This window comes from Neltuma alba, unplaced genomic scaffold, assembly GCF_004799145.2.
Source record: "Neltuma alba isolate B1F8T4 unplaced genomic scaffold, ASM479914v2 tig00010922_pilon, whole genome shotgun sequence".
NCBI classification, from domain to species: Eukaryota; Viridiplantae; Streptophyta; class Magnoliopsida; order Fabales; family Fabaceae; genus Neltuma; species Neltuma alba.
The window spans coordinates 1,451-14,380 of record NW_021635698.1 but is presented as its reverse complement, the minus strand read 5'-3'; the positions used below and the strand labels follow the sequence as shown (position 1 = coordinate 14,380).

The following is a 12,930-nucleotide window of genomic DNA, read 5'->3' as shown; positions in this document are numbered from 1 at the left end:
TTCCAATTATTTATTGATAAGGTGTGAACTAGCAATAACAAGTATTGAACAATTACTGACAAAAAATGCACTGGGAATAACAAGTTTGATTTTTTTTTTTCCAAATCTGTATAAGAGCATTTTAATCATTTAATCACATTTGTAAAATACCAAATCAAACATTACTTCCTTTTCTGTCATTTTTAACTCTTAGGTACCTAAACTGAGAAATGATAATTTCAAGGTTCCCTCTCTGAAATTTTTCCTAAATTTTTTTAGAGATGATTTTTGGGGTAAAAAATTATATAAAGGGAACTTTAATTTGCAAATTAACTTGTTTTCTTTTCACCAAAGACAAAAAGAAAATGATATTCCAATAAAATAAAAGATCCTCGCAAATTACAACAGCTTAGCTATCCTACTTTATGAGAATTAAAATTGAGAAAACCAGATTTAAAAATAACAGTTTTTTAAATGAAAAAATAAAAATTAAAAAAAAGGGTTTGGACATAAGAAAAATTACCAATGAGAGCAAGAATTTCTTCCCAAGTGCAAGTGACATTAAGGACAGGCAACTCAATAGTAGGGACTTAACTTTTTCCCTATACAATGAATATGCAAAAGAGGCTATCTAAAATGCTCCTCAAATTAGAACTACAAATTCAAAAAAGTCTTAAGCATTTGGAGTGAAAAGTTGAACTTGGAACGGCTTTGTTCTTTAACAAGAATTTCTTTATTCCCCGAATAACAGATAATACCATAATAATGTTGTCTAAGGGGCAGCACACCCCATCCTTCTCTATTTAAGATTATACCAAAGTGTTAACAAAAGTAAGGATAATTACAAATAAAAATAATCTTTTAATTATTATTTTTTACATTGAAAAAAGCTCAGTTAGACAGACATCCCCGAAAATTGAGACAGGTTACAAAGGTTTTGATCGAATCAAATGATGTACCTAATCCATGTTGTATAAACTTTGTTTTTCAGACTTTGTATGATATTACCTCCACTCCTTAATATAAGAGTTCATTTGACATGCAACTTGATCATAAATATAAAATCCCAGTCTACTTTGTTTCTCATATTTATCTATTTTTTTAAGATAGTCTTTGTAATAGTTGCACATGTTAAATGTTCCATCAAATGATAGTTTTAACTAATACACATAATTAAAAAGGATATTTTAGGAAAGACAACACTTATTTATGACAAATAATTAACTTAACTAATCTTTTTAATCTACTCAAATTAAGTAACTAACACTTGTATTAAGAATTGGAGATAGTACATAAAATCCAACTATTTAGTTCATGCGAATAAATCTTGCTTACACGACTTTGAATAATACTAAACAATTTTACTCCTATTCTCTGAACTTCGATTCACCAGTAGCACTAAAATCATCAAAGAATTGCTAAGTACTAGTGGAATCTTAATGAGCCAAAGAAAAATGGAAAATAAATTTCACAGATAGAATTTCTAGTCCCCAAGTACTGTAACATGTTTGGATTGTCATTAAAGAAGTGAGAGAGGGTATGCAAGAATGGGAGACTCTTGTATCATTATGAAATACTGCCTCTGGTTCTATATGCAAAAGACAGTTTTTGGGATTAGCATCATCTTATTATTTACAAGTGTTCGAAATTTTAAACCTTTTTGTTTTCTATTTTTGCCCGGTTAATTGCGTCTTATAACACTGCATTAATTCTTTTTCTCACTTTATCTCTCCACAAACAAGAGTACTTTGAGGGGAAAATATATTCTTATGTAACATCTTACTCCAAAGATTTAGATGAGAAAGATTTATCATCAATGATTGAAATCTTACGCTAAAAAGGTGATGTTTTTAAAACCTTTTACTCAACTCCATACAAGTCTTTTTAAGAATGAGATTTTCTGAAAATTTTAGCAATTTATAAATCCTTATTTTCTAGCTTCATTATTGGTTCATACTTGCAACTTGTACTCCTGAAAATCTTCAGCTATAAATTAAAGACCCAGATTCGCCCCAAATCCATTGGTTTAGCAATATTTATTTATCAGTGCTGTCCAGATTTTACTTTCGAAGACTTTGCTCCCCTGTTCCAGCTCTAATAAATCATAACTGGTAAATTACACATCCAATCCAAAATATTGGATGTGTACTTCATGGATTCATTCACATCTCACGTATAATCTATATCACTAAAACCCAACTATGTAAGATCTACTCCCCTCCTGCATTCCTCCACACATACAATCATATCAGTAAAGTTTAAATGCTCCACAAAATGGGAACATAAACAGAAAAAATATTAATGTCACATTGATTAACAGTAACAAATCAACTAAACTTCCCCTTTTTCCACCTTAGCTATGCTCCTACCAGCTTCTCTTTTTCCTTGACTGAAATAGGCCCTATTGTCAAATCCATAGAAGAGAGCAGTGAGGTTCAGGGAATCTCAATAGCAATAATCATATTTCAGTATATTATGTATGGTAGAAGCTGAGCATGCAAAACAAGTTTCAAAGAACATCTGATAGATAATTGAACTAAATAACTTGTACGTATTTGCTATTATATAACTGAATCATATATATATATATATATATATTTGCGCATATTCAATGATAATAAGTAAATTGAATAGCTATCTGATGTGCATTAGCCTTCATATAACTGAATCACATGCATACACACATGCACATACAGGTGCGCGTGCGCCCACACTCACATAACGCGTGCGCACGCACAAAGGTCTTTTGAGCATATTCACTTATAATAGCTCAACTAAATAGCTAACTGATGAGCATATACTTTGCAGAATACTGCACTATATCGTGAAATGGGTGCACATGGCCATAACAATATCTATGGCAAGAAAATTATATATTCTCATGCTTAACTATCGCAAGTATGAGACAAACAAACATGCAACCAATGCAAAACATACGAAATTAATAATTAAAGCTACCTTTCTCCTGCTCTGTTGTGTTGGTACACCGCTCTGGGTTTCTTCTTGATAGCTCCGGCCACAAATCAAATCCTAACATTATACGTGTACACAAGGTAAATCAAGAGTTGGGTTATGGTTAACTTATAACTAACTAAATCTTCCTATAACCTCCACTCAAACTCTCGTCTTTTGAAGTGATCGATTATCTAGAACAAAAATTTTATATTTTATCTTTATATTTCTAAGGCCCTCCTAAGCCTCCCCTTTTCGTATGTTCCTCTTAGCTTCTTAATGCATTATGATTCAGCTAAGGGAATAAGAGTCAACTTAGTTATTAACTCTTCAAGCTTCTTGAATAATTGTTTAGCATAGATAAGCATAAAATAAAGACTTAAATCATCATTCCAATGCCTCCAACTATAAATAGCTGTATGGACATTGACTCAACATTTAGAAATATTTAAAAAGAATTTCAAATCAGTTCCTAAGCTCTGATTCATAATAACTTTCAACTTTTAAAACATTACCCAAATCACCAGCAGTGCACAAAATCTCTACAACATTCCAAACAGCACCATTTTATCAAATCTGGAAATTTGCCCCTAATTAAGCATCACCTAAAGCATTTGTTTAACACTATAAAAGTTCCAAATTCAAAGAAATGCCTTCCCCCATGCTTCACACAGCCTTCTTCCCAAACAAATTTAACTATCCAAGTTGATTATTCAGCACTTAGGAGCATCAACAAGAAGTCTTACATCACTTCTTTTTAACTTTCAATAACATGTTCAAATAACTATATCAGGAGCTAAACCATTTAATAATAATCAGTAGCTTCAATTTTAGCATCTTGCTAATCATTTTGGTATTCCAAACCACAGTTTAAGCATCTAGAGTAATGGTTCAGTAAAGGCAACATAAATCAGCAATATTGTAATCAATATTCCAGCTTTTACAGTATTCAACAAATAATTAACACTTATTTCATTTAAAATTTCTAACATCACTCGTATGAGAAAACAATAAAACATCTCTGGTCCTTCAACAAATTCAAATCCATCATTGCTATTATTATTCAAAACTAACAAGCGTTTTTGTTCAACGCAAGGGACCTACAGTACAACGATCATTTTGCATCACTTTCACACTGGTATTCTCTTTCCATTAAGAAAAAGGCAAAGGAATTCATTGCAAAAAAAATCAAGATCTATAATATCCATTATATCCCCTTTTAAACATTTGCTATCTTGGGCACAAAGAGCATTTCTGATACTAAAAATCACTTTTTCCCTTTTTAAAATTCCAATTTCTTCCATTCCAATTCATATATTGTGCAAGACCTGCATATTCTTCTATGCACCAAATCCGATGTTGAAATCAAAATTATTACTGAAAGGGGACTTTGGGATAGTGAAACTGCAAATCCAACAAGAAACTTGCTCTCATTATTTACAATTTCTTCTTGATGCCAAAAATTGCAGGACATTAGCTAATTTATTCCGAAATTTTCATGATTGAAAAACACTTTTTTTTTTCAAATCTTTTCCCCCATCAAGAGGTGAAATGACAAGAATGAAAAAAACCAGAAAATGTTCATGAAGACTCACCAGAATCCACATGTAATAATCTCTCTGCCAGTAACAAGTCATCAGGAGTAGTGACCTGCACAAGAGCTCCCACCATGAACTTCATATTGGAACCAAAGTTCTTTCTTTGGTAGCATAGCTCTGAATTTAAGAACAACTAGAAGTTAAAGATGCAAAAGATTCATTGAAGTGTCTTGATTACCTTGATGTTGGTGTAAGATCCTTCAGTGATATAAACAGCATGTTGAAGGTGCTCAACGATGGAAACATCATCGGTAACTTCTAGACCTCCGCTGGAACAAAGATTGCACATACCAGTTAGGTGCTGAAAGAATTTATATACTCCCATTATCTGGATTTGCTGATAATGATCAAATTATATACAGCAAAGAAATTTTAACATAAGGTCGATTTGTGAGCATGAAGCATTGGTACTCCAAAAAAGAAGGTGCATTTACATCAGATAGATACTTAATTCCATGCTTAAGGAGTACTCTTAGCATTCATATGTTTTTTTTTTGTTGGTCTCGTATGTTTTGAAACACTTCAAAATAACTCAAGAAGTTAAGAAGTATCTTAATGAAATGAATAAAGATGAAGATTAATACAACAACAAGGTCTTATCCCACTAGGTAGAGTCAACTACATAGATCACACAATGCTATTGTGTTCTATTAACAACTAAATTCTTAGATAGGTTAACCAAAACATCCAATTGAATGACCTCATTAAGCGTTCTCTTCAATCTTCCGCTGTTCTTTTTTAACAGACTCCATACGATCTAATCTACCCTCCTTACCAATGGCCTTCTTTGCAGATGACTAAATCAAATATAAGCAAGTTTTAATCATTTTCTCTTCAATAGGCTCCACGCCTACTTTTCTTTTGATATGATCATTTCAAATCTAATCTTTTTTTGTATGACCACACATCCATCTCAATATTCTCATTTCTGCCACTCCAACTTTAAGCTTATTAGGTACCTTCTTATCACAAATAACTCTAGTAGCATTTCTCTAGTTGAACGACCCAACTTGTATCTTATGTGAAACATCTCCATCAATTTCACTAACTCAATATATAATTGGTCCTAGATACATATACTTTGTCACTTGAGGAATGATTTGATCTCCCATCATAACCTCCAAATCACTATTGACTTACTTCCTGCCAAAATTGCAATACATATATTATGTTTTACTCCTATTCAAGCAAAAACCCTTCGACTCCAAAGTCCTTCTCCACAACTCTAGTTTAGAGTTAATATCTTCTCTTGACTCAGCCATAGGAACTATACCATTAGCTAAAAGTATGTACTTACGGATTTCTTCTTGAATAAGCTTAGTGAGAACATCTAGAACAAGATTAAACATTATAAAGTATGAAAGGAGATGAAGATTAACATTGAATCTTAATAGAAAATTAGTCATAATTTATTCTTTTATGAGTAACTTGCCATGAACAATTTTATATTTTGTGTATGTGATGCATGCATTTAACAATTGTTATATCTCACATATAATATTCAATGTTTATTTGTATCAACGCTTCTAAGCTTGTGAATAGAATCTACATCAACTGATCTCGTACAAGAATGCTTTATTGACAGCTTGTTGGTTAATGCCTACCACAATAACACTTCATCACACTGAACAGCTATTGATATCAAAGTTATGCATGATAAAAAAGGAATTACCCGTTTACAAGCTCAAATCCTTCTCTCAGCAACTCAGGCTTGATAACCTGTAGTCAAAAAGTTAGATGTGCATCTTCCAATAAATGGGTAGTTCTCGCTATAAATGAGACAAATATAATCATGTTTTGCAGCATTAACCTGCGGAGTCTGCATCTCCCATAGTGTTTTCCTGTCCAGTGTTTTAACTACAAAAGATTCACTGTTTGCCTGCAGATAGATTGATAGACAAATTTCACAATTCCATGGCTAAAATTTAAAAGTAAATTGAACGGCATTAAGGACCTTAGGTCAACAAATGGAAGAAATTGTGTTAAACAATAAATTGACGGTGCTCAAATTAGGTTTTTCGACAAGAACTCCCAGATAGTGCTCAAATTGGTCATAGAATTGTAAATGACATGAAAGCTAGATGGAAACACGTGTCAGTAGGGAGGAATAAGTATAAAAGGATGGGAGGTAGAAGATTTAAAATCTTTTAGATTAATCTGTCATATCTTGCAGATTACCTTTTTTGTATAGGGGTATGCCCCTTTTGATGTATTTTTTACGAGAGGAATATGATAATGTCACCTTTCTTCTAAACAAATAAATTGATAAAAGTGAAGCTGGCTATACTGGTTGCCCACAGCATTAAGCTCTATCAACAATTAACCATTTAGAAATATCATTCAGCGGCGACTAACAATTGTTAACCTCCACTAAATGAGGTCAGGTGACACGACTCCATCAATAATTAACAGTAAAATGATAATGTCATTAATTTAGTTGTTGTATTAATGGACCGATATAATGAATTAACACATCTAAGAAGCAAAGAAGACATGGAAGGTGTCACAAAGTTACTTGCATTTCAATTCAAAAGGAAGCTTGCAAAAGAATACAAGGCCCCTTTTGTCATCTATACAGAAAACTGATTCCATTCCTCCTTTTTTTTTTTGCAATGACTATTGTACCCTTGTAATTAATACAAAACAAATTTCATCTATACGAGGGTTATTTTCACCCCCATTTTGTTTTTTAACTCAAATTTTTCATTGTGTACCAAATGGATTCTTAAGTGCCCAGGTGGGGGAAAAAGAAAGAGCTTCTCATTCCCGCAACTGTGTAATACTTAGAGATATATAACACAGAAGAAGCTAAGACAAATTTACCATGCCAAATTAATTAATTAATTAAAAGAAGGGTGAAAACTAGTCCACAGTCATGCATCTGTAATGTAGATCAGGCACAATGAAACTAAGGAGATTGATAATCGATAAATATACAATGGAAAAAACAGAATAAGCAAACAGAGAGACCCAAAGTTTTCTGCTTGAAGACGGACAAAACATATCACTATTCACATATCCATGCGAAGGAACCAGGTATGGAGAAGGCATTAATGGGTCAAAATACTAGATTTAGTAAGTAAATCATATAAATAAATTGATGAAAAGAGAAGAAACTGTTTAAGATTGATGGCTTCTGGTCCTGAAGCATATGCTTCTAAGTTAATTTTAGTCAACCTGAGATGATAGAATAAATAAGCTGCACATCAAATTTGTCAATAAGTATTTATCTAAGGATTGCTTCAGACAGGAGCATATTATATTCATTAATCACCTAGAATATTGCAGGGGAAGCAGGCATACTAGAGATGGTATTGTACCTCTTTGATTGTAGCCTTCACCGGAACTCCAAGAACAGCCGCTCCAATTGACAATCCATCTTTAAGAACCTATAAAAACAAGAAAAATGACTATTTTAATAATTAATGTCAATTGTGGATAGAAAGAGGCTAACGAGTTTAGTGAACCCATGCCTAGAAAGAACATAAACACACCCCAACAAAAACCAAGTAAAGGATGCCTTTAAACTCCAATAAAGTTAAGAGCATAGACACGTATCAATGTAAACATGTAGATCTAAATATGATTTCCATTCATAATATGGAACCTGTAATTTTTCTTCCCTGGCAAAAGAACGTAAACTTGATTAAAAGAAGCTTCAGATGCTTAACATCTTCAATAGGTCACCCCATATATAGAAGTACTTAGTAGGAATAGCATCTTGAATCATCTATAATAGAGCTTTTCCTTTGTAGTAAAATGCCACAAGAAAGCTCTACCTTAATTCTTTCACTTTTCTCTTTTCTCACATATTACAATTAAACATCAACCAAAGAACAACAGCAATAAAGCCTTATCCCACTAGGTGGGTCGTCTACATGGATGACGCCACTGAGCTCTATTAAAGACCAAATCTTTGGATATATAGTTAATTGACCTAAATTGATGTCTGGCTTTTGGTACTCTTTGCTGGAAGCTTTGGGTGGTTAGGAACAAATGCCTTTTCTCCCATGAAACCTTTACCCCAGAGAATATCGACTTTTCTGTTCGTAGTATTGTTGAAAACACTGTAAAAGCTAATGAGCTTATCCGTGCTCTAGGATCTAGATCTTAATCTCCTTGCTTTCTTGTTGCAACCATCCTGCATTTGTTTTCTCTATGAATAAAATTCCCTTTCCACTCAGGGGAAAGAAAACCTCAAAGCTTGATGGAAATAATTAGATCAGCTTGACAAATATTCCATATTTCACTCTCACAAAGATGACACAATATTCTCATTTAAAGCAACGGACTCAGTAAGCAATTTTGCCCAACGGAAATGTAGTTGACCCACCTTTTTCACATCTCTTGCCAATACCAGAGGTCTTGCAGAATCATGGATACAAACCAGCTCAGAGTTTGGATCAATAGCCTGTATAATGAAAGAGCATTTAATAATTTTTCATAGGATTCATAGATAAAATGGGATACACCAGTAAAAAAATTCTATAAGTAAGATACTCCCCAAAGCTTTCCAATTTTTGTTCATGCAATTAAAAAACAAATATCACTATATCAGACCCAGAGGTTGATAACTGCATATTGCTATTTTACATGAATCTCTCAAGTCTGAACAGCCTAAAATTAAGAATTTAGCCATGAACATTTAAAGCTTAGCTGAAATTAGAGCTTATTTGCACCATACCACAGTTTAATTCACCCAGCAATTTGATTCAAATTACCAAATCAAAGCTTAGCAAGCTATAGAATGAATGGTGGTTTGGAATTATTAAAAAATACATTCAATAAGACTTAAATTAAAGCTTTAATCAGGCAATAAAATCGTGCTTGTGCAAATAAATGTGACGTTAATAACTTACTAATTATCATGATTAAGTTATAAGTAAACAGGTAAATAACTAGACATTCCTGGAATCCATTGTAAACTGAATCCTGTCTTTCCTTCCCAGGCAGAGCAAATTTAAGCTCAGCTATGCTGTCTCCTTTGGCATCTGATTAAAGAAGAAATACAAAGACTAAGAAACAAATAAAATTACCTATAAAAGAAACCAAAAGACATGCCTACAGAGAGGAGGGGGAGGAAGCAGTGAAGAGAGGGAGGTATGATGGATTGTTAAGGAGGGGAAACCTTCAAAAATATCTCTGTATGAAGGATCACAAACAACAACGATTTCTTTCACTTCACCCATGTGAGAGAAAGTGTTGAAACTGCAAGAGGTTGGCATATAATTATATTCCCAAGAAATGAAAGATGGTAAAAACGCAAGTAGATGATACAGGCCAGATAAATGCAATATATTTCTCTGAGTCAGGATCTTAGCACCAAGAATTGAACAGAGACCGAGTATTTCAAACATTAATCATTGTATACTCTCATTGCCTTTTCTTTATGAATTCAATGCCCATCATTTGATATTAGTAGCTCATGATAATTGTTTATAATTCTTTTCTCAAGACAATTCTAACCTCTTCAGCTCAGCTATTATTATGAATTCATTGTGCACTCTGTCAGGCTTGAAAGGAAGCATAAAATACCATATCTTGCCAAGCTATTTTCTGTTCCAACTAAGAAGTGCCAATACAGGTACATGTATCAGATATGCAGTATAATACGGGGATAAGGCAATTTTCAAAATTTTAGGATACAGGTACAGGAATATAATGTATATTTTAAAATGTTAGGACGGAAGTTTGAGAACTTGACTTTTAAACGATTATTCTAAAGTTCTATAAAGATATTTATAACAATCAACCAAAATATTGGTTTTTTTTTCAAGTAATGAAGATACATTTTGCTGGGGAAAAAAGGTATAATACAAATGATATAATATGCGATATGTACCCTGAAGGACAGGACATATATCGCATTTACATTTTTGAAGAATGGGTGCTTCATATTACAAGAGTGCACCCCATCACACAATTATACAAACACATAGCGAGACTAGGATTCTTTATAGCTGAGTTAGGAGTTGCCAACTTGTCATTACCTATACAATGCAACTGGTTGGCCTAGAAGCGGAAGATACTGCTTTGGGATGCAAGCCTATTAGCACAAACATGGTAAACAGTCATATGGGCAGTGAGACATTGAAATATCCATAAAACCAAAGATTCAAAAACTCATAAGGAATTTGCATCATCCCATTATTTGTCTCCCAGATTATCATCCATGAGAAAATCTTTTCAATAGGAGTGAAAACAAAGCAAAAGCAACCCATGCATCTAGATCTAATTTGTCACAGATGATGAGTAGTCAGAGTAGATGGTATGTCAAAAACTTGGAATCTCGAAACTTACTATTATCGAATGAACTTGAAGTTTTCATGGAAATGAAAAGATAACTTCTCTTAAATGGAAATTTCAACAAGGTAATACCTAATGATCCAATTAAGTAGCAGTAGCAGTATTTATGTTGAAGGTGATGAAGGAAAAAGGGAAAAATTTTGCAATTGCATATAGTCTCTCTATTCAGTGATCAATGAAACACAGAACACTCACCCCCATCCTCTTGCCCTTCCCTCCGGCAAGGAGTACAACTGATACACTTCGTTCTTTCACAGTACAAGAATCCTGTGCAAGAATAACGGTAAGATTATTAGTATTTGTCATGCAAGGGTTAACAGCAAGCACCCTCCTCTTTTTTAAGTATAACAAAAAAAGAAACGTGTTCAAAACCTACTCGCCCAGCTTCGGCAGAGCAAACGGTAAGCCTTGATTTTGCAATTCTAGCATGTTTCAGTGAATCGATTTTATAACCTGGAAGTTTTGATTGAAACACCATCACAACAAGGGTAAACGGAGCACCAACAAAATGACAAAAAATAAGTAGTGCTAGAAAAGAAACAAATCCATTATCAATCATCAGACCATAGATTCATTCTAGTTCCTTCTCAAATCAGTGTTTTCTGAGAAACCAACAGTCTGTGGCAAACATACACAAAGTGAATAAGATGCATTAAGTTGCAACTATACTGGCGTCTGGAATAAGAAGAAGAAACAAACCATTTTAACAAGCAACAAAAACAGTGACCCAGAAAATGAAGTGTTCACTTATTAAACAATAGAGCCAAGGTTCTTCTCAGCTCAGTATTTTTGGAAACCAAGCAGTGAGCCTATCACAAACTTACATACCTCTATAGCGGAGCCTACAGTCCGGAGAAACAAACACAATTTAACAACGCAACATACACAATGACCCCGAAACTGAAGCGTTCAATTGTCAAAGAACAGGATCTAATTTCTTCTCAAGACAGTGTTTTCTCAGAACCAAAAGCACGTCCATCACAACAATACACAAGAATAAAGAAAATGCATTGACTTTCTTCTCCAGTGAAATCCGGAAAGCGAAAAAGTAAGCCTATTCAAAAACAACAAAAAGGGACACAGAAAGAGGGGGGGAAATGTTCGATTATCAAACAACAGAATCTAGTTTCTTCCCCAAGTCACAATTTTCTGCGAAATCAAGCCACAAGTGTAAACAAAAGCGAACATAACCGGAAGCAAAGGCATTGACTTGCCTCTATATTGGAGGGTGGAGTGTGGAATATAAGGCAAGGATGTGTGATAAAAATGGCAATTTCTGGGGAAGATTAAACGAGACTGCGAAGCAGAAGAAGAGAAACCAATGCCCGGAAACGAAGCTTGAGTCGCCACCATCTCTTAATCACCAAAGCCAAAAAAATGTCTTCTTCCCCACAACATGAACGAATCGGACACAAAAGAATAGGTGTTGAATGAGGGAGAAGCAGAAATCGGCCGCACGGATGAGTCTGTACTACAAGATGAGGTAAAACAAGGAAGCAATAAATGCAAATAAATAAGCAAAATTCAGGTTCGTCCTATACCAAACTAAATAGTCCAAACCAAATTCAGGTTCGGCCTATCGACATGTGAGTTCTTTGAATCTCTGATTATAAAATGCAGAGATTCATCGCTCCGTTTTTCGCGTGTCCGAACTCTTTAATTTTAATTAGTCCAAAATTCAAAAATGTTATCTCTTGCAAACTAAAATTCTCCCTCCTCCATCCCTTTCACAAAACGCAAATAACTATCAAAATAATTGGTTAAAATTATTTAAGAGAGAATAAAATACAAACATACAAAAAAATAAAAAAAAAGTTTTGCTTTTATTTCTTCTTTGGTCAAAAATTGTTTTATTTTTTTAACAATATTCTTATCTATGAAGAGATAGTCACTAACCAAGTAATGAATACAGTAAAACTAACAAATAATTAATAGAAATAAAAATAAAGAGACTAAAGTATATTTGGTCTTTTAACTTTGTATAATGTTTAATTTAGTCCTTTAACTTTAAAAAGTATATATTTGATTCTTTAATCCTAAAATCATTAGGTTTTAATAATGATTTTTTGTGACAATCATAAATGTTTTGAAAATT

The 12,930-nt window shown here is 33.3% G+C and overlaps 1 protein-coding gene across 1 annotated transcript; it reads right to left on the bottom strand.

Moving 5' to 3' along the window:
- Positions 1–2,000: 2,000 nt before the first annotated feature.
- Positions 2,001–12,475, bottom strand: LOC114759956 (2-C-methyl-D-erythritol 4-phosphate cytidylyltransferase, chloroplastic-like). The gene is made up of 14 exons (XM_028949200.1): positions 12,050–12,475; positions 11,212–11,288; positions 11,031–11,102; positions 10,520–10,575; positions 9,658–9,737; positions 9,438–9,520; positions 8,863–8,940; positions 7,850–7,918; positions 6,340–6,408; positions 6,202–6,248; positions 4,708–4,798; positions 4,527–4,581; positions 2,938–3,009; positions 2,001–2,380 (listed from the first exon to the last, which is right to left on the bottom strand). The coding sequence occupies exons 1-14, from the start codon at positions 12,186–12,188 to the stop codon at positions 2,337–2,339; spliced, it is 1,032 nt and encodes a 343-aa protein (XP_028805033.1). The 5' UTR covers positions 12,189–12,475; the 3' UTR covers positions 2,001–2,336.
- Between the last annotated feature and the right edge of the window lie 455 nt (positions 12,476–12,930).

What these genes read in the sequence shown, in the direction of transcription:
- LOC114759956 (XM_028949200.1), bottom strand. Translation starts at nt 12,188, where the DNA reads ATGGTGGCGACTCAAGCTTCGTTTCCGGGCATTGGTTTCTCTTCTTCT. An exon ending in CTCCACCCTCCAATATAGAG is followed by an intron (nt 11,289 to 12,049) that starts GCAAGTCAATGC and finishes CAAAACTTCCAG; the next exon opens with GTTATAAAATCGATTCACTG. An exon ending in CAGTTTACAATGGATTCCAG is followed by an intron (nt 8,941 to 9,437) that starts GAATGTCTAGTT and finishes TTCATTATACAG; the next exon opens with GCTATTGATCCAAACTCTGA.